Source organism: Podarcis tiliguerta, assembly GCF_965153285.1.
Source record: "Podarcis tiliguerta genome assembly, chromosome: 1".
NCBI lineage: Eukaryota > Metazoa > Chordata > Lepidosauria > Squamata > Lacertidae > Podarcis > Podarcis tiliguerta.
The window spans coordinates 129,628,739-129,651,138 of NC_139534.1; the positions used below are offsets into that span (position 1 = coordinate 129,628,739).

The 22,400-nt window shown below is 48.0% G+C and overlaps 1 protein-coding gene across 3 annotated transcripts in view; it reads right to left on the reverse strand.

Moving 5' to 3' along the window:
* The window catches only part of SAMD4A (sterile alpha motif domain containing 4A), a 126,436-nt gene that overhangs the window by 25,562 nt on the left and 78,474 nt on the right, over window positions 1-22,400 (reverse strand). For 2 of the 3 annotated variants that reach the window (XM_083436406.1, XM_083436407.1), the window contains exons 4-5: window positions 8,508-8,771; window positions 881-990 (exon numbers count right to left, since the gene is read on the reverse strand). In XM_083436406.1, the coding sequence (XP_083292532.1) occupies window positions 881-990; window positions 8,508-8,771 (374 nt within the window). The remainder of the gene's footprint in view (window positions 1-880; window positions 991-8,507; window positions 8,772-22,400) is intronic. The other variant, XM_083436408.1, reaches the window with a different exon arrangement.

Below are 22,400 nucleotides of genomic sequence, written 5' to 3' on the forward strand. Positions count from 1 at the left end.
GACCCCAAGAGAACTTGAAACCTTCAGTCCATTAATCGGATCGGTGGTTCCCCAAATTTTGGGGGGTACCGTCCCCTTGGTTCCCTAAAACTCACCCCCAGTAGCCTCCTACCCTATAAAAAAGCATTATTCAAAATAGCAGTTTGCACAACGCAGTAAGGAAGATATAAAAACTCAATAAAATCTGAAACAGTAACTATTGATTGTCTTCATAATACAATTGAAACTATTTAATTTTAATTGTACGTTTCCAAACACAATTCAAAGTGTTGGTGCTGACCTTTAAAGCCCTAAATGGCCTCGGCCCAGTATACCTGAAGGAGCGTCTCCACCCCCATCGCTCTGCCCGGACACTGAGGTCCAGTGCCGAGGGCCTTCTGGCGGTTCCCTCGCTGCAAGATTACAGGGAACCAGGCAGAGGGCCTTCTTGGTGGTGGTGCCCATCCTGTGGAATGCCCTCCCATCAGATGTCAAGGAAAGAAACAACTATTTGATTTTAGAAGACATCTGAAGGCGGTCCTGTTTAAGGAAGTTTTCAATGTTTGATGTTTTAGCTCATTAATAATAATAATAATAATAATAATAATAATAATAATAATATTCTGTTGGGAGCCGCCCAGAGTGGCTGGGGAAACCCAGCCAGATGGGTGGGGTATGTATGTACAGTCATACCTCGGGTTACAGACGCTCCAGGTTGCATTTTTTCGGGTTATCGACTGCTGAAACCTGGAAGTACCGGAATGGGTTACTTCCAGCTTTTGGCGGTCGCACATGTGCAGAAGTGCTAAATCGCACTTTGCACATGTGCAGAAGTGCCGAATCGCAACCAAGGCACCACTGTAAAACAGTTTTCATGGATTTGCTGGGTGACCTCACATACTTGTGCCTCCAGCTGACACTCAGTCAGTGACATCATGTCGTCATACGTCATCTGGGAGAAAAGGGCAGCGTACTTGTGGAGGCGGAGACTCTTCAGCCAGGCAGGAACATCTGCAAGTTGGAGACAGAGACGAATGCACAAGTTAGATCTTATGGGGTTGCACAACAGAGCACAGAAAGCTGCGGTACAGAGGACTACATGTTCGAGACGTTACTGTTACTATATAAAGCCCTTAACGACTTTAATCTGGGGAAACCCAGCCAGCTGGGTGGGGCGGGGTATAAGTAAATTATTATTACAGTGGTGCCTCGCAAGACGAAAAGAATCCGTTCCGCGAGTCTCTTCGTCTTGCGGTTTTTTCCGTCTTGCAAAGCAAGCCCATTAGCGGATTAGCGCTATTAGCGCTATTAGTGGTTTAGCGGCTATTAGCGGCTATTAAAGGCTTAAGGGATTAGCGGATTAGCTGCTAAAAGGCTATTAGCGGCTTAGATCAGCTGATAAGCGGCTTAGATCAGCTGTTAAGCGGCTTAGCGATCAGCTGTTAAGCGGCTTAGGGGCTTGGGGAAAAGGGGGGGAGGGGGGGGGAAACCCAGGAATCGCAAGACATTTTCGTCTTGCAAAGCAAGCCCATAGCAAATTCGTCCTGCGAAGCACCTCCAAAACGGAAAACCCTTTCGTCTAGCGGGTTTTCCGTCTTGCGAGGCATTCGTCTTGCGGGGCACCACTGTATTCTGTGGGACTAGTCTCCTTGTAAGATCGTATGCCCTTCTCTACCGCAATGATCTGCGGAACTAGCACTGCTCCGATTGCCAAATCATAATACATGTTCTGCAGTTGTACGAAACCAGTCTTTTTAGTAATCTTTGGAACTCCCGGCCTGTGGACAGCACTTCACTACACGCTTTTCAGTGTCTGAAAAAAGCATTTCTGGTGTTGTTGTTCAGACAAAATTCAGACATGTAGAATGTTGATGTGCTTTCTGTTTTCAATTTATCGCCGATTTTAATCTTTTGACTGTTTCAGATAGTTGCTTTCAATGGTAAATTTGTTGTTTTATTCTTTTCGTAAACCGTTTTGAGGGTGTTTTTTTAAAAAAACAGTCAAGCAGTGTACAGTCATACCTCGGGTTGAATATGCTTCATGTTGAGTGCGTTTGAGTTCCGGCAACCCGGAAGTAACAGAGCGCGGTGCTTCCGGGTTTCGCCGCTCGCGCATGTGCTCAAAATGATGTCACGCACATGCGCAGAAGTGGCGGAAAGCGACGCATGCATGCGCAGACGTGCCATCACTAGTTACGTTTGCTTCTGGATGCGAATGGGGATCCGGAACGGATCCCGTTCGCATCCCAAGGTACCACTGTATTCTGTAAGAACTCGATTAATTCGTGTGGTGGTAAAACTTTGAAACTCCCCGCTTATTGATACCAGACAAGAGCCTTCACTGCAACTCTTTTCGGCATCTGCTGAAGACATTCTTATTTAGACAAGTCTACCCAGATGTTTAGAAGTTTGTATGAGTTTTAATAAGTTTTGGTCTATTCTGTTGTGGTTTTAACTTTCTGCACATTTTAAGTTAGGGTTGTGAATTTTTCAGCGGTAATTTTTTTCTTTTTGTAAACAGCTCGGAGGGTTTTCTTTTCTGCAATTCAGTGGTGCTCAAAGTTTATAAAAATATAGAAAGAAATACAAATATTACGGAATGAATAAATAACTAAATGATCACAAAATGAATAAATATGACTGTTAGGAAACAAATGAATAAACAGAATGTTTTAGCTGATTTAAGTTATGGGTTTTGGATTGTTTTCAATTCATCCTGGGATCTGTGGGAGGGTGGGTGGATAATAAATTTAATACTGTTCCTATTCCTGCTACTTAGCATTGCTTGTTGAACATCCAGTGTGTAGCTGGAGGCTTTCTGTTCTCATCCAGTCAGAACCCAAATACAGTTTTTTCTTGGAAGTCAAACGGAATCTGTTCCGGAAGTCCGTTCGACTTCCAAAACGTTCAGAAACCAAAGTGCGGCTTCTGATTGGCTGCAGGAAGCTCCTGTAGCCAATCAGAAGCTGTGGAAGCCGCGTTGGATGTTCAGCTTCCAAAGAATGTTCGCAAACCGGAACACTCACTTCCGGGTTTGCGGCGTTCAGGAGCCAAAACGTCTGAGTACCAAGGCGTTTGGGAACCAAGGCACGACTGTATAGGGCAGAGGTCAGCCACCAGGGGACAGCAAGGAAGAAGAGCCCAGGGGGAAAAGAATAATAGATCTGTAGAGTTGGAAGGGACCCCCAGGGGTCATCTAGTCTGACCCCCTGCAATGCAGGAATCTCAACTAAAGCATCCATGTCAGATGGCATCCAAACACTGCTTAAAAACCTCCAGGCCGCAACCTCCTGAGAAAGACCGTTCCACTGACAGCTCTTGCTGTCAGAAAGTTCTTCCTGGTGTTTACTCAGAATCTCCTTCTGGTAACTTGAAGTCATTGGTTCGAATCCTACCCTCCAGAGCAGGAGAGAACAAGCTTGTTCCCTCTTTCATGTGACAGCCCTTGAGATATCTGAAGATGGCTCTCATCTCTCCTCTCAGTCTCCTCTTTTCCAGGCTAAACATTACCAGCTCCCTCAACTGTTCCTCATAAGGCTTGGTTTCTAGACCCTTCATCATCCTGGTCACCCTCCACTGCCCACCTTCCAGCTTGTCAACGTCCTTCTTAATTGTAGTGCCCAGATCTGGACGCAGAACTCCAAGTGGGGTTCTCACACCAAAGCAGAATAGAATGGGACTTTTACGTTCCTTGATCTGGACACTGTACTTCTGTTGATGCAGCCTAGAATAGCCTTAGATTTTTTTGCTGCTGCGTCGCACTGTGGCCTCATGTTCAGATTGCATTCCCCCAAGACCCCTAGATCCTTTCCCCATATAAGCCAGGTGTCCCCCGTCTTATATGGGTGCAGCTGGTTCTTCCTGCCTAAGTGCAGAACCTTACATTTGCCCCTATTGAAATTCATTTTGTTAGTCCTGATTCTGCGGTGTGAGCTCCCCCTCCCAGTTTGGTGCCGTCTGCAAATTTGATGATCATCCCCTCAATTCCTCCATCCAAGTCACTTATAAAGATGCTGAACAAAAATGGGCCCAGAACCAGTGGGGCACCCCACTTGTCACTTTTTTCCAGGATGCTGTAAAGGTAAAGGTAAAGGGACCCCTGACCATTAGGTCCAGTTGTGACCGACTCTGGGGTTGCGGCGCTCATCTTGCTTTATTGGCCGAGGGAGCCGGCGTACAGCTTCCGGGTCATGTGGCCAGCATGACCAAGCCGCTTCTGGCGAACCAGAGCAGCGCATGGAAACGCCATTTATCTTCCCGCTGGAGCGGTACCTATTTATCTACTTGCACTTTAATGTGCTTTCGAACTGCTAGGTTGGCAGGAGCAGGGACCGAGCAATGGGAGCTCACCCCGTCGCGGGGATTCGAACCGCTGACCTTCTGATTGGCAAGTCCTAGGCTCTGTGGTTTAACCCACAACCGTTAATTAGTCTTTGGGTTCATTCAGTCAACCAGCTGCACATCCAACTAACGGTTACCTTGTTCAACCCAGATCTTACCAGCTTCTTCACAAGAATATCGCGGGGGACTTTGTCAAAAGCCTTATTGAAATCAAGATACACTATGCCCACTGCATTCCCCTGATCCACCAAGAGGGCTTCATTCAACCTGGTGATATCTAGGCACTGCAGGACCTGGGACAGCTCCCAGGAACAACAGGAGATGCTATGGAGCAGCCTTTCTCAACCTGTGGGTCCCCAGATGTTGTTGAACTACAACTCCCATCACCCCTAGCTAGCAAGGCCAGAGCTCAGGGATGATGGGAGTTATAGTCCAACAACATCTGGGGACCCACAGGTTGAGAACCGCTGCACCAAAGGGCTCCAGAAGAGCATTTGTACTGTGCTGACCTTCCTGCTGCCTCCGGTCTCTCCCTGCTGGTAAACAGCATCAACCCAGATGTTGGGAGGGCAGCTGCCATCACCACCGTTGGCAACCAGACTCTTTGAGCTACTCTCAAAACATGGATACCGTATTTTTCGCTCTATAAGGCGTACCACACCACAAGACGCACCTAGTTTTTGGAGGAGGAAAACAAGGAAAAATATATTCTGAATCTCAGAAGCCAGAACAACAAGAGGGATCGCTGTGCAGTGAAAGCAGCAATCCCTCTTGATGTTCTGGCTCCTGGGATAGCTGCGCAGCCTGCATTCACTCCATAAGATGCACACACATTTCTCCTTACTTTTTAGGAGGGAAAAAGTGAATCTTATAGAGCAAAAAATACGGTAATTAAAATGTAAAGGTAGCAGTGTGACTGACTGACTGACTGACTGACTGACAGACAGACAGGAAGAAGGCAGAGAGGTCCGAGAGAAGCTAAAGATGTCTGCTTTGTGCTGTAAGAACCACTGCTTGAATTTGTGAGAATTTGAGTCCGAACTACAGGAAAGACACACTCTGGGTGAGATGAATTCCAGCTCAGCCACAATGCATGCCCCAGAGCCAGCCCAACTCCTCTCATATGGTTTCCAGGAAGATTAAAGGAAGATAAATAAAATATAATAAACGAATGAATAAATAAAACAATTTAACTAGTTAATAACAGTTGGCCCTGCTCCTTCTTAGTCGCTGCAGGGACCATCATGGACACAAGGCATCCTGGGATACAGCCCACAAACACTTACTCGGTGGCATCAACTTTGCTAACATGCAAATGAGCAGCTGTCCACTGATTGGTTTATGAGGCCTGCTGTGTCATCTTCAGTACTGAACATCCCCTTTCTGGTGCCTTTCTCGAAAAGAATCTCTGGTCCACGTTGGCATTGCTTGGTTGATATTAAAAAGAGAACAGCCACACGCAGCTAGCTTCCTAGGGGAATTAATTTAATCCACTTTTAAACGACGCCACAAGGGGAAAAGCGCAAGTCCAAAAAAGGCCGCTTCTCTCGTGAAAACACAAAACAACAGACTAGAAGGGAGAGTGTCCGCTTCAAGCTAGGCTGGTGACAAGAGGCAGCAGATGGTTAAAACCTCCACGGAGTGTGCCACAGATTGATGAACACATGGAAGGCAGTTAAGAAAGCCTGTAAGTATTTCTAAAAGAGGGAGGCCTATTCATATGCATGTGCCAAGGGAATAAAAATCTGCACCCTTGCAAGTTATGCAGACAAATCACATGAGGGAGGCTTGCTGGACCAGACCAAAGGTACAGCTGTTCATCATCCTGTCGCGGCCAATCAGATGCCTTCATGAAACCTAGAAGCAAGGGAAGGAGGCAACACCGGTCCTGAAAGACCTACATTGGCTCCCGGTACGTTTCCGAGCACAATTCAAAGTGTTGGTGCTGATCTTAAAAGCCCTTGGTTCTGTATAGCTGAAGGAGCGTTTTCACCCCATCGCTCTACCTGGACACTGAGGTCCAGCACCGAGGGCCTTCTGGCGATTCCCTCATTGCGAGAAGTGAGGTTACATGGAACCAGGCAGAGGGCCTTCTCGGTGGTGGCGCTCGCCCTGTGGAACACCCTCGCATCAGATGTCAAGGGAAGAAATGGCCTCAGCCCAGTACAGTGGTACCTTGGGTTATGTACTTAATTCGTTCCGGAGGTCCGTTCTTAACCTGAAACTGTTCTTAACCTGAAGCACCACTTTAGCTAATGGGGCCTCCTGCTGCTGCGCTGCTGCTGCACAATTTCTGTTCTCATCCTGAAGCAAAGTTCTTAACCCGAGCTACTATTTCTGGGTTAGCAGAGTCTGTAACCTGAAGCGTATGTAACCCGGGGTACCACTGTATACACGAAGGAGCGTCTCCACCCCCATTGTTCAGCCCAGACACTGAGGTCCAGCTCCAAGGGCCTTCTGGCTGTTCCCTCCCTGTGAGAAGTGAGGTTACAGGGAACCAGGCAGAGGGCCTCCTAGGTGGTGGCGCCCGCCCTGTGGAACGCCCTCCCATCAAGGAATGTAAAGGAAATAAACAACTATCTGACGTTTAGAAGACATCTGAAGGCAGCCCTATTCAGGGAAGTTTTTGATGGTTGATGCTTTATTGTGCTTTTAATATTCTATTGGGAGCTAACCAGAATGGCTGAGGAAACCCAGCCAGATGGGCATGGTATAAATAATAAATAGTTATTATTGTTATTGTTGTTGTTGTTGTTCTTATTAATATTATTATTATTATTTCTCCATACCGGGATTTCTCAAACCGAGGTCCCCAGTTGTTTTTGGACTACAATACTCATCATCTGGCTGTTAGGCAACCCTAACATAAAGAAAGATTAACTTGCCAACCACCTTGTCTACAGAAAAGCAGTGTACAAATTAAAAGCAAAACAAAGTGAAACTGGAGTTTTAAAACTCTCAGCTCTCCTGCAGACTTTCTTTTTTGGTGATTCCACTTTAACGAATTTTTGTCGTCGAAGGCTATGCATGGCCACAAGCCTTGATGGCCGTGCCCTGCCTCCACCGTTGGTGGAAGCAAATGATGGTCATAATTTTTATTATTTATACCCCGCCCACCTGGCTGAGTTCTGAATACCAGTTTCTGGAAACCGCAGGAGGGGAGAGCGAGAGAGCGCTGGGGTCCTGCTTGCGGGTGCCGCGCCCCACGGGCCTCTGGCCTGATCCAGGATGCTCTGCTTTATGTTGTTATACGATATCTTTATTGTGATTGTCCCATGCAGAACAATGAAATTGAAAAACTACCGTATTTTTCGCTCTATAAGACGCACCAGACCATAAGACGCACTTAGTTTTTGGAGAAGGAAAACAAGGGAAAAAATATTCTGAATCTCAGAAGCCAGAACAGCAAGAGCGATCGCTGCGCAGTGAAAGCAGCAATCCCTCTTGCTGTTCCGGCTTCTGGGATACCTGTGCAGCCTGCATTCGCTCCGTAAGACGCACACACATTTCCCCTTACTTTTTAGGAGGGAAAAAGTGAGTCTTATAGAGCAAAAAATACGGTACATAAAACATTCAAAACCCCCTAAAAACTCTGAAACCCCATTTTAAAATACACCATACAATAGAGACCCCTTATGCTGCGTTTAGAACCAGAATTGCATTTGCGTAGAAACTGTTTCTCAGGTGGCTAGTCCTGGCCTTTATAACCCTATACCTTCTTCCAGAAGGCAGAAGCTGAAAGAGATCATTTCCGGGGTGCGCACTATCCTGCTCTATCTCTGCCGCTTTCTTATGGCACCTGACAGCATAGATTTGATCTAAGGTGGGAAGAGTGCACCGAATTATTCTCTCCGCAGTCTTTACAACCCTGGACAGCATTGTTTTTCCCCTGGTCGTGCAGCTCCCAAACCACAAACACACCATAAGTTAACACGCTCTCCACAGTGCAATGGTAGAATGCCACCAGCAGGTCCTTTGAGAGATTGTTTTTCCGGAGGATTCTCAGAAAATATAACCTCTGCTGTGCTCTCTTCATCAGGTCTCTGCTGTTTTCTCCCCAGGTTAGGTTGTCTCTCAACTCCATTCCCAGAAATTGAAACACTGAGACACTTCCCCTCAATAATAAGTGGCTGAATATTACGCAAACAAGAGGAGGACGGGGGAACCTGGGTTTTCTCGCCACTCACCTTTCATACCACTCCCTTCTTCCTGGAATGTGTTACGCGCAGAATTCTGATCTTCTAAATGTTCGCTCCCACCACTTCCCGAAGAGGCTACACTGCTTTGAGGAGACAGGGGGGCGTGATCGGAAGGGATGCCTTGCGGTCCTCTAGCTCGCAAGTCCTCATGTGACAGCCAGCCGTGTCCTAAGGGCTGGTTGGGGACGGTCATGGGCGGGGTAAGGGACACAGACCGTTTCAAAGGGCTGTGGTGGGTCTGGCTCGAGAGAACTGGAACAAACAAAAAGCAGGGAACAGAAAATTAAAACAAGGTATTTGCTCACGACCGCCACCCCCTCCGCCCCAGACCGTCGCTCTGCCAGACCCAGAGGCGCAAGATGGAGCAAGGGGTGGACCGCCGTGGCTTTGCCCAATGAATTCTGGGAATTGTAGTTTGAGGTGTTAGGAGACGCCCGCTGGAGCTACAATTCCCAGAGCGGTTCAGAATAAGGGCCACTAACTGACGGCTGAGTCAGGACTTTAAATTGTGCTCCAATATCAAATTTCCTTTCCTGCGTATACTGTTATGTTTTACTGTCGCTGTGGCCATTGGCTAATGCGAATAAGGTTTTATCTTATCCCAGAGCGGTTTAACAACCACGCCTCTTCCGAGGGAATTGCAGCTCTCTGAGGGGAACAGGGGTCTCCTAGCAACTCTCCGCAACCTTAAGGGACTCCTATTCTTTGCCCTCGCAGACTTACGATTCCCAAAGTGGTCTAACAAGCAACCCCTCTTCCCAGGGAACTCTGGGAATTGTAGCTTTCTCCTAACGAGTCTCGGCACCTTCAGCAAACTACAGCTCCCAGGATTCTTGCGCGGGTGGGGCAAGAGCCATTGCCGTTGAAAACCGAATTAATAGGGCTTTCGGTGTCTGGTGTGGAATTTGTCTCTGGACGGAAAGGAAAAACGGGCCCTAGAATTGCCTTTCTCAATTCCTCTCAGTGCTCCAAATACTCATTTTGTCTGAGGAGGAGTTCTGTTAAACTCAAAAGCTTGCTGTACTGATAGGCACTTTGAAGAGGAGATGGAAATATACTGTATTTTTCGCTCTATAAGACGCACCAGACCACAAGACGCACCTAGTTTTTGGAGGAGGAAAACAAGGAAAAAAAATATTCTGAATCCCAGAAGCCAGAACAGCAAGAGGGATCGCTGCGCAGTGAAAGCGGCAATCCCTCTTGCTGTTCTGGCTTCTGGGATAGCTGCGCAGCCTGCATTCGCTCGATAAGACGCACACACATTTCCCCTTAGTTTTTAGGAGGGAAAAAGTGAGTCTTATAGAGCAAAAAATACGGTAACCTGTAGATGAGCCGGTGACTGAGTGGGCCCGCTCCGCTTCCCTTGCCCTTGTCCCTGGTTTCCTCCACCACCTGCTTTCTTGGGGTCTTCGCCTCAGCCCCCGACCCCATCTTGCCTCGGCCCGTCCCTGTCTGTAAGACCTTCGCCCAAACCTTATGAGGAACGGTTGAAGGAGACGACAAAAGAGAAGACTGAGAGGCGACGTGAGAGTCATTTTCAAGTATCTAAAGCAGGCACCCCCAAACTCGGCCCTCCAGATGTTTTGAGACTACAATTCCCATCATCCCTGACCACTGGTCCTGTTAGCTAGGGATCATGGGAGTTGTAGTTCCATAACATCTGGAGGGCTGCGTTTGCCTATGCCTGATCTAAAGGGCTGGAAGATGGAGCAAACCCTCTGTTCCGGCAATGCAACCCTTTCCACGGAAGACGTAAAGCTCCCAGAGTAGAGACAGATGGCCGGTGCCACAGCAGTTGCTAAAATAAAATGACGGGGAATAATAGAAAAGAGCAATCATGCGGATGCAAAAATCCGCCACTCGTTAAGTTTCCCCTGCAACTGAAATCAACAAGGCCTAGTGGTAAGGTTCTTGCGTACTGACGACAGGGATGGGGACCCTCTGGCTCAGGGGCCCAATGTGGCCCTCGAAGCCTCTCTCTATGGCCCTGGGGTCCCTGCCCACGCCATGCCCTTGTCCTGGCCACCCAACTCTGCCTGGCCCCGATCCACACCTTCCTCAAGTGCTTTTCCCTGCCTGGAACGTGTCTTTGGGTGGCGAGAATGCCTCTCGCGTATGGATGGAACACCGCCTACGGTGCAAAAGTCAGGATTATCTTTGGGGAAGAATAGAAGCCCATCTCAGACTATTTAAGGGAATGTTATAGTATGGTGAACTCGCAAGCAGGATTCGAAATATGAGCAACAGAAGGAATGAGAGAATACAGTCTTGATGTGATGGCATAAGAGGGTTGAAATATACTCGGAGTCGAGAATGGATTTCATGCTCTTTATTCAGCTCATAGCGGTGAGGAGGAATGGAAGTTCCCCCAAAATATCTGCTTTACATACATTATTTACACAATGGGCCCCATGTGATTGGCTAATTCCGGGATTCTCCTGTAGGCCAATCAGGTTGCAGATTCCCTTCCACCTGGAGCTGGATTAGGTGGCTCCTGTGGACCAATCAGACTGCTGCATTGTTCTAGGACCAATCAGATGCCAGCAATGCCATCCCCAATGAGAGAAACTGTTAATCCAGCAGTTCTCAACCTGTGGGCCCCAGATGTTGTTGGACTACAACTCCCATCATCCCTGATCTCTAGCCTTGCTAGCTAGGGATGATGGGAGTTGTAGTCCAACAATATCTGGGGACCCACAGGTTGAGAACCACTGTTTAGGGAAGCTTTTAATGTTTAATAGGTTATTGTATTTTAGTGTTTTGCTGGAAGCCGCCCAGAGTGGCTGGGGAAACCCATCCAGATGGGCGGGGTATAAATAATAAATAATAATAATAATAATAATAATAATCCTGTTTTGGAAGTCACATGAAGACATCAGTCTGTGCTTTAATTGTAGACAAATTAAGGCCCAGGGGCCGGATCCAGCCCAATCGCCTTCTCAATCTGGCCCGCAGATGTTCTGGGAATCAGCATGTTTTTCCATGAGTAGAATGTGTCCTTTTATTTTAAATGCATCTCTGGGTTATTTGTGGGGCATAGGAATTCATTCATATTTTTCCCCAGAAGATAGTCCGGCCCCTCACAAGGTCTGAGGGACAGTGGACCGGCCCCCTGCTGAAAAAAGGTTGCTGACCCCTGTAGACAAATGACAGGTGTCATGCATAGCTTTCTAGAACTAGGAAACTGGGGTGTGTGAGTGTGCACCACACTGGCTCTGTGGTAGCCCCTCTGAACAAGCAACCGCCCCCCGCACACACGCAATTTGGGGCTCGCCTGTCCCTCCCTGTTGGCAACCTTGAAACAACCAGGCTGGCAAACGGCAGCCCACCTCTTGTCTCTTCCTGGCCTGCTCTTTATACCCCTGTTTTGGCTGATACATTATTCAAGCGGAATCAAATATGCAAATTCCAACCTCTCCGAAATATACATGCCAACAGTAGGAAATGTATGAATGTGTGTGTATTTGGGGTGGGGAGCGGTTCCTCAGTTAAAATTATCATTCTGCAGCTGTGTACTCTAAAAAGGAAAAACAAATAAAACCAAAAGGACAATATTGCTTTTGAACTGAGTAATTGGGGAGGAAACGCCGGTTGCCAAGAAAACACAGCAGGCAATTTTAGAAACCGATGTTTTAATACGCAACGGGTTTTGTGCATGGATTTGTTGCGATGCCGCCAGTTACGGTGGAGGTACAGAAGTAGGTTTCACAAACCACAGTTTGTCTTACTAACTGTGACTTGTGTTTTACAGCCTTTGTAGCCTGGCAAGCATCTGGGTTGGGGTGGCCAAACAAACCATAGTTTTAAGGAAGGCGGCTAGGTTCCCACGGAACGCCAAGCCATAGTTGAAACAAACCAAGGTTTGTAAGCAAACAACGTACCGTAGGTTCACACATAACACTAAGCCATGCTTTCATAAACCATGGTTTGTCGATATGTGCAAACCAGGCAGTGAGAATCTGCTGCCAGATTTGGATTGCTGAGGACCTGTGGCCTGATTCTGGTCCTTGCTGCTGTCTAGGTATCTGGAAAAAATCTTCAAAAGGCTGCAGTATTTTGGGGTGGGGCTTCTGGCCTTGCCATCCACTCCCCTGTAATCTGAAGCCACCCTCGCAGGTAGAGAAGGCACGCTGAAATCAGCGCTAATTTCTGGAGAGATCCTGCTGAAATCTTGCCGAAATCTTGTGAAATCTCACCGGACCCTGTGGCAAAGCGATGCGCGCCATCCCTGCATACCAAGACTTATCTCCCCTAACCATCACATCATTCCCCAAGGGGAAATTGCTTAGTAGTGTATTGCAGAAAATATAGCTACCGTATTTTTTGCCCTATAGGATGCACTTTTCCCCCTCCAAAAATGAAGGGGAAATGTGTGCGCATCCTATGGGGCGAATACAGGCTTCGTGAACCTCTCCGCAAGCAGTGGGAGCGCTCCCGTTGCTTGCGGAGAGTTGCCTGCATGCTGAAGCCTGCACGCGCCAAGCTCAGCGCGTCCAGGCTTCGCGGACCTCTCCGCAAGCAGCGGGAGCCAGCGCTGGGCTCCCACGGCTCGCAGAGAGCTGCCTGTTTGGGGGCTGGGGCCGGGGGAAGCTAATTTTTTTCACTTTATTTCCCCCCCCAAAAAACTAGGTGCGCCTTATGGGACGGTGCGTCCTATAGGGCGAAAAATACGGTAACGCTTCAGGAGTAATTGGCTTACTGTAGCAGGAGCTGTTGTGAGAACCAGACCACTTTCAGCAGTCGCATAGCACCGTTGCTTTGGGTGCAGAAAGCTGAGGTTTCTGGGGGGAAATTTGGACCATTTGCCAGAAATCCTAGGCCATCTGCAATTTTTAAAAATAATAATAATAATAGTAGCTCAGCCTTTGCCAAACCTCCAGCATTCCCACCTACAATGGGTTTCCCAATTGTGGGGCAGCCTTAAAAAATGATTCTCTCTCAACAGGAACTTGGTGTGCATGTTAGCGTTGCAAGAAATAAATCTGGGTTGTGGTTGTTGTTGCTGTTAGAATTTGTGTGGTGTCGTGGTTGAGAGCGGTAGTCTCGTAATCTGGGGAACCGGGTTCGTGTCTCCGCTCCTCCACATGCAGCTGCTGGGTGACCTTGGGCCAGTCACACTTCTCTGAAGTCTCTCAGCCCCACTCACCTCACAGAGTGTTTGTTGTGGGGGAGGAAGGGAAAGGAGAATGTTAGCCGCTTTGAGACTCCTTAAAGGGAGTGAAAGGCGGGATATCAAATCCAAACTCTTCTTCTTCTTCTTCTGCCCTATACCCGGAGGTCTTAAAGATCATAGCAGAACCTAGAGATGAAGTTTAACCAATTTGGAAATGTTCTTACTGCCATGGCTTACTCCTGCAAAACAAGAGAGCTGTAGTTTTGAGAAGGCGGTAAGAATATTGCATGCTAGAGCTGCCTTTTAGATGTTTTGGACTACAACTCCCATGAGCACCAGCCAGCCGGCACCCCTTGCCCCTCACAGAGCTAAAATTCCCAGAGTTCCCTGGGAAGAAGGATCAGTTGTTAGCCCACTCTGGGAACTGTAGCTCCATGAGGGGAATGGAGGATCTCCTCACAACCCTCAGCGCCTGTAACAAACTACAGTTCCCAGAATCCTTCGGGGGGAAGCCCTGACTGTCAAAATGATGCTATAGTGCTTTAAACGCATGGTGCGAATGTGGCCTTAGTTTCATCACCAACCTCTCTGTAGTACAAAACAAGAGAATGACGTTTCCGCAAAACGCTCTCCAACTGTTGGCTAGCCGTTGTGTTTGCTTGCGAACGAGCGACTGAAGCATCTGACAGAACTAGGCAAAGGAAAAACAACAGCAGCCCCCTAACCCACCCGAAATGCTCGTTTTGCTGCGATCGTAACGGCATCGCCGCTGCCAATTTCTGAACTGCTCAGTTACTGCTCCATATGCGTACCCAACAGCAATCTCTCTCCTTTGGACACGATTTGAGAACAGCAGCTTACAGCATGTGAGGGAAAAGGCTGCTTTCATGGCAATCTGCTTATCGCTCTCCGCAGGAGATAAATGGATATCAGAATCGGGTTGGCAAGGAGGCTTCCTGTGGGACTGGTAAAATCTTAAATGGAAAGGGCAAAACGCTAGGAAACCCAAGAAATTCCTTTTGAAAGCCAGGTGGGCTGGGAGTCGGCAGTAGGGCGCCGAATCTTCAGCTAGGGTAGGAAACAGCAAGCTGATGATTCTCGTTTTAATTACTCTGATTGCTTTGTCAATGCAATTATTATGTACACAGCTCCGAGAGCCCGTTGATTAAGTGGTTCACAAATGGTTCTAAATTGACAATTTCCAAGGCTGCTCTTCTGCCATTCTTAAGATTATAATGCTGCTCTTACGCCATTCTTAACTTGTTCTAATTTCCAAGTCATAGAATCATAGAATCATAGAAGAGTTGGAAGAGACCACAAGGGCCATCGAGTCCAACCCCCTGCCAAGCAGGAAACACCATCAGAGCACTCCTGACATATGGTTGTCAAGCCTCTGCTTAAAGACCTCCAAAGAAGGAGACTCCACCACACTCCTTGGCAGCAAATTCCACCGTCGAACAGCTCTTACTGTCAGGAAGTTCTTCCTAATGTTTAGGTGGAATCTTCTTTCTTGTCGTTTGGATCCATTGCTCCGTGTCCGCTTCTCTGGAGCAGCAGAAAACAACCTTTCTCCCTCCTCTATGTGACAACCTTTTATATATTTGAACATGGATATCATATCACCCCTTAACCTCCTCTTCTCCAGGCTAAACATGCCCAGCTCCCTTAGCCGTTCCTCATAAGGCATCGTTTCCAGGCCTTTGACCATTTTGGTTGCTACATTATACAGCATCTCAGGGACTGTCTCTCCCCATATGAACCGGCCCAGACCCTGCCATCATTATTCCAGCCCTGGGAGGTGGCAACATGAGAACAGGCCTTTTCTGCAGTGGCTCCCCTCTTGAGTAATGTGCTCCCCGGTGTGGCTCGCCTGGCACCACTGTTACATATCTTTAGGTTCTCGGCAAAAACACGCAGGACCTGAGCATAATTGTGCCTCTTCCTATTTGGGATTCCCAGCTCCAGAATTTACTGCCTCCAACAGTAAAGAGGTAGAAAACAGCTACAGTCATACCTCGGGTCATAGACGCTTCAGGTTGCGGTTTTCAGGTTACAGACCGTCGAAACCTGGAAGTACCGGAACGAGTTACTTCCGGGTTTCGGCAGTTGTGCATGCGCGGAAGTGCTAATCAGCCCTGAGTGCTCCTCATCAGACAGTGGTGTTTCCACCTGCCTTGCCCCACCTTGCCTTCCCCAGACTATGATTTGTATGTTTTGTGGTATTTATGGTTTTCCCAGTTGTGATGTATGGAAGTGAGAGCTGGACCATAAAGAAGGCTGATCACTGAAGAATTGATGCTTTTGAATTATGGTGCTGGAGGAGACTCTTGAGAGTCCCATGGACTGCAAGAAGATCAAACCTCTCCATTCTGAAGGAAATCAGCCCTGAGTGCTCACTAGAAGGACAGATCATGAAGCTGAGGCTCCAATACTTTGGCCACCTCATGAGAAGAGAAGACTCCCTGGAAAAGACCCTGATGTTGGGAAAGATGGAGGGCACAGGGAGAAGGGGACGACAGAGGACGAGATGGTTGGACAGTGTTCTCGAAGCTACCAGCATGAGTCTGACCAAACTGCGGGAGGCAGTGGAAGACAGGAGTGCCTGGCGTGCTCTGGTCCATGGGGTCACGAAGAGTCGGATACAACTAAACAACTAAACAACAACAACAACAACAGAAGTGCTAAATTGCGCTTTGCGCATGCACAGAAGTGCCAAATTGCAACCCACGCGGGTTGCGAACATGCATCGCGCACGGATCACATTTGCAACCCGAGCGTTCACTGTATTGCGGCTAGTAGCCTTATCCTGCAAGAACTTACCTAATGCGAGAGACGTATTTATGAAAATCAAGGAATCCAAAGTTACATTTTTGCTCCAGTGCAAGCAGGCTTAATGGAGAGGCTCCCTGCTGTTTGCTATTCCTTTTAAATAGGCCTTTCATAACCAACTCTGCCTTTCAGCCAAGCTCAATCCAGCGAGATGTACAATAAGGAAACAACCTTTTCGCTTGCCTGACCTCTTTAAGTTTCCTTTTTATTAATGCCTACTCCGAGCAGCCAGGAGCAGGCAGCTGGACTTGGAAGGCGGATGGGAACCTTCGCTGAGAAAGGGGCGCACTCATAATTCTCAGTCTGGCCTGAGATTCCTGGGGGGTTCGTTTTAAGTTGAGCTTTTTGACAAGATGCCAGCTCTGATTTTACAAGATCCCTGGAGGAGAACCACACCTTCCAGCGAGGAGCTGATCGTTACTACATCTTCACTTGACAAATGAAGATGTAGTAATGATCCCAGGAACAACAAGATATTTTTCGAAGAAAACCATTTACAGTGGCCACTTAAATTCGTTCTGCGAGTTTTTTCGTAGAGCGAGTTTTTTCGTCTTGTGAAGCACCACGGCAGGGAGGGTTGGGGAGAAGCAGGGCAGCTGCCGCAGCCGGTCCTTGGACTCACCCGCGCCTTGTGGCCACCGCGCGACGCGGCTGCTGGAGGGCGGCGGGGCTCAGGAGCGCGACTCCGGCTGCAATGCTGGCTGCTGGCGGCAACGGCTCTCTCAGAGGAGCGCGCGAGGCCGGTGGGCAGTGGCGCGAGGCAGCCGGAAGGTCGGCCGTCAGCCGGAAGGTGGGAGGGAGCCGGAGGAGCGGGGAAGCGAGCGAGCGTTCGTGCGTGCAGTGACCGTCGCCATGACAGGAGAAGCAGGGCCGTTTCGTCTAGCGAAGCAAGCCCTTAGGAAAATCCATCTTGCGAAGCACCTCAGAAAACGGAAAACCCTTTCGTCTAGCGAGTTTTTCGTCTTCCGAGGCATTTGTCTTGCGGGGTACCACTGTATATATGGAATGGAGAAGACTGAGAGAGAGAGAGAATATGAATATATAATAAACTGGTGGTCTGAAATGTCTTGCGTCCTTCTCTCCTCTGCTGTGCGGCAGATCACAAGAGGAAGAGCCAAAGATTTATGCTCGTTTTATTGCAATTCAGTTTCAAAAATACTCTCTCTCTCTCTCTCATCCCACTGCCTCCGCTGGGCGAAATACTGAAATGATGTATTAAGAGCTTCGAAAGAAACTGCGTTCCTGCAGGCAGGGAGAGAGAAGAGGTGGCCTTTGTGAAAGTAGGAAGCCACAGTCAAAACATACTAAATATGTCTGGTTCTAAGCTGGAGCACGTCAGGGATGCTTCCTGTGAAAGGCTTTTCTGTGTGCTGCTCTGGGGACAAGTTGGCAAATCCTGCGTTTTGCCACCAGCTTTCCACCACTAAGTTAACACTAGAAGTCAGGGGAACCCAGTGAAGTTGAATGTTGGAGATTCAGGCCAGATATATAAACACAGAAGTACATATTCACCAACCTAAGGTAAAGGTAAAGGATCCCTGACAGTTAAGTCCAGTCACAGATGACTCTGGGGCTGCGGCGCTCATCTCGCTTTACAGGCCGAGGGAGATGCTATTTGTCCACAGACAGCTTCCGGGTCACGTGGCCAGCATGGCTAAGCCGCATCTGGCGCAACAGAACATCAACACCACAGCAGTTCGTGGAAACGCTGTTTACCTTCCCGCTGGAGCGGTACATATTTATCTACTTGCACTGGTGTGCTTTCAAACTGCTAGGTGGGCTGGACTGAACAATGGGAGCTCACTCCGTCGTGGGGATCCGAACCGCCAACCTTCTGATTGGCAAGCCCAAGAGGCTCAGTGGTTTCAACCACAGCGCCACCCACGTCCCCAGCCACCAACCTAGGTGGTGTCAAAGGAGAACGAGACACGTCCATAGAGGAGATGGCTATCAATGTCTACTAGCTATGCTGACTATCTTCTCCCTTTACCTGTTGGAGGCAGTCTCTCTGTAAATGTTCCTTTATAACCAGGCCTTTGGCCGATTCAGCATTCTATGCCTTTTAAATGTGTTGGTATGTGTGTGTGCTTTTATTGTGTATTTTTTGTTCTCATTTTGTATTTTTATGTTGTGAACCGCCCTGTGATCTTTGGATCTAGGGCGGTATACAAATTTAATTTGTAATAATATTAGCAATAATACCGCTCACCTTTCGAGGTGGGTTATAGTGTGGTCGGGCATCTGGGTCCTTGTAGTGACCTGGCTCGGGGGGGGGGGATTGACGCCCCCTCCTCACCAATCTATGGCCAATCTATGTGTGGACATGGAAGAACTTCCTGACAGTAAGAGCTGTTTGACAGTGGAATTTGCTGCCAAGGAGTGTGGTGGAGTCTCCTTCTTTGGAGGTCTTTAAGCAGAGGCTTGACAACCATATGTCAGGAGTGCTCTGATGGTGTTTCCTGCTTGGCAGGGGGTTGGACTCGATGGCCCTTGTGGTCTCTTCCAACTCTATGATTCTATGATTCTATGGTATTTTAAACCACAGCACAGCTGGGGGCTTCCCTCTCTTACCTCCTTGCAAGATATTAATACTAATACAGTGGTACCTCGAGATACATACACTTCAGGTTACATACACTTCAGGATACAGACTCCTCTAACCCAGAAATAGTACCTTGGGTTAAGAACTTTGCTTCAGGATGAGAACAGAAATCGCGTGGCGGCGGCAGTGGGAGGCCCCATTAGCTAAAGTGGTACCTCAGGTTAAGAACAGTTTCAGCTTAAGAACGGACCTCCAGAATGAAAAAAGTTCCTCACACGAGGTACCACTGTACTAATGGGCAAAGGTAAGGTAAAGGTAAAGGAGCCCTGGAAAGCTAAGTCCAGTCAAAGGCAACTATGGGGTTGCGACGCTCACCTCGCTTTCAGGCCAAGGGAGCCGGCGTTTGTCCACAGTCAGCTTTCCGGTTCATGTGGCCAGCAGGACTAAACCGCTTCTGGTGCAATGGGACACCGTAATGGAAACCAGAGCGCACGGAAATGCCGTTTACCTTCCCGCCACAATGGTACCTATTTATCTACTTGCACTGGCGTGCTTTCGAACTGCTAGGTTGGCAGGAGCTGGGGCAGAGCAACAGGAGCTCACCCCGTCGTGGGGATTTGAATTGCCAATCTTCCAATCGGCAAGCCCAAGAGGCTCGGTGGTTTACTAATACTAATACAGTGGTACCTCGGGTTACATGTGCTTCACGTTACAGGCGCTTCAGGTTACAGACTCCGCTAACCCAGAAATAGTACCTCCGCTTAAGAACTTTGCTTCAGGATGAGAACAGAAATCATGCTCTGGTGGCGCGGCAGGAGCAGGAGGCCCCATTAGCTAAAGTGGTGCTTCAGGTTCTGAACAGTTTCAGGTTAAGAACGGACCTCCAGAACAAATTAAGTTCTTAACCCGAGGTACCACTGTACTAATACTAATATAGGCAACTCCTGTTTCAGGTGCATTTGCACACAGGTATGAAGCACCGAACCCAGAAATGACTCGGAAATGTCATAAAGATGCCACTGAAAGGTCATAGAATCATAGAGTTGGAAGAGACCACAAGGGCCATCGAGTCCAACCCCCTGCCAAGCAGGAAACACCATCAGAGCACTCCTGACATATGGTTGTCAAGCCTCTGCTTAAAGACCTCCAAAGAAGGAGACTTCACCACACTCCTTGGCAGCAAATTCCACTGTCAAACAGCTCTTACTGTCAGGAAGTTCTTCCTAATGTTGAGGTGGAATCTTCTTTCTTGTAGTTTGGATCCATTGCTCCATGTCCGCTTCTATGGAGCAGCAGAAAACAACCTTTCTCCCTCCTCCATATGACATCCCTTCATATATTTGAACATGGCTATCATATCACCCCTTAACCTCCTCTTCTCCAGGCTAAACATGCCCAGCTCCCTTAGCCGTTCCTCATAAGGCTTAAGGTCACTTATAGGGCCGAACGGGCTGTTTGCAGGCTTTTTGGATGGGTGTCCAATTTCACGCAATTTCAAGCAAGGGCACCAGGACCTGCAACAACACAGCCCCCGTGAAAACGGGGAGTTGCTTGCATGCTTCTGAACACCCTTGAGAGAATCGCAGGCAGGTGGGGCAAGGGCTGCTCCCCCCAGTTCCTGCTTGAAACAGACCCCATGGCCGTCTGTTTGGCGCCTGCGAGAACAGAGCGCTGGACTAGTTGGGTCTTTGGGTCTGATCCGGCAGAGCTCTTCTGGCGCTCCCCTCGGCGCTGCTTGCACGTTTCCATCGCTTGGAAGTAAACAGAAGTTCATGATTCTAAAATTTTGTCTAAAATGTATAAATTGCTGCTTGAATGGCATTTGAAGGACGAGGAAGGTTGAGTAGGTTATGATCCACTGGGCCAAAGATTTTGGGTATAATATACAGCTGAGTGACTGGGTAAAATTATGGGAAGAAGGTTTAAAATTTTCTGCATGCAATGCCCTAAAAGAAGATGCGATGAAAATGATGTATAGATGGTATATTACACCCGTCAAGTTAGCGAAAATGTATAAAGTCAGTAGTAAATGCTGGAAATGTAAAGAAAAAGAGGGAACGTTTTATCACATGTGGTGGGAATGTAAAAAGGTGAAATGCTTCTGGGAGATGATATATAATGAGATGAAAAAAATGTTGAAATATACATTTACAAAGAAACAAGAAGCATTTTTACTGGGCATTGTTGGGAGTGATATAAATAGAAAGGAATGTAAGCTCTTTTTATATGCAATAACAGCAGCAAGAATATTACTGGCCCAAAAATGGAAGCAAGAAGAACTACCGACGATTGAAGAATGGAGGATGAAGTTAATGGACTATGCAGAACTAGATAAACTAACAGGAAGGATTCGAAACCGGCGGGACCAGAAATTCACGGAAGACTGGAATAAATTTACGGATTATTTGAAAAGTATTTGTGAAGATCAGACGACGTTTGTAGGTTTGCAAGAAGTTTTGTGAGGAGTATGATTGGAAGTATTGCAAAAATGGAGAAGGGGGAGGATGATTTGTTAAGAGATGTAAAGGCAATATAAAGTTAAGAAATGCATAAGAAGTGGTTAAAACGGTAGATCATCAGAGGTGCTGATGGAAGTCTAAAAAGATTGTGTAAGTGATAAGTTTTGTGGTACATTTTATAATTTATATGTTAAAATCAATTATATATATGTGTGTGTGTGTGTCTGTGTGTAAAGGTAAAGGTACCCCTGAACATTAGGTCCAGTCGTGACCGACTCTGGGGTTGTGGCACTCATCTCGCTTTATTGGCCGCGGGAGCCGGCGTATAGCTTCCGGGTCGTGTGGCCAGCATGACTAAGCCGCTTCTGGAGAACCAGAGCAGCACACAGAAACGCTGTTTACCTTCCCGCTGGAGTGGTACCTATTTATCTACTTACACTTTGACGTGCTTTCGAACTGCTAGGTTGGCAGGAGCAGGGACCGAGCAACGGGAGCTCACCCTGTCACGGGGATTCAAACCGCTGACCTTCTGATCAGCAAGTCCTAGGCTCTGTGGTTTAACCCACAGCGCCACCTGCGTCCCTTATATATATAAAAGGAAGTAAACAAAAGTTCAGTAAGATCCAGCGAAGGAGCCTTGCCTTGTGCAGGCCCTCCCCGCGAGCCGAGAGTGCAGAAAAACTCCCTTTTCCGGAACGGCTTCCTTAAGCGCACGCTTCGTGCCACAAAACCCTGCTCAGAAAGAGGGAGACTCTGCAAACCCCTCGGTGGAACTGAGAGCTGCGTGTTGGCTCAAGTGAAGCAGGCCGGGAGCAGAACGCCCTCATTGTACGGAGCCAGGAAGTGCCTTGGGGCTGGGATAAGGGCTGTTTGTGCAGGAGAGGCAGCCTGGAGAGAACACGGAGCGAAAGAGGAAAGCCTCACACAGCAGGCTCCTT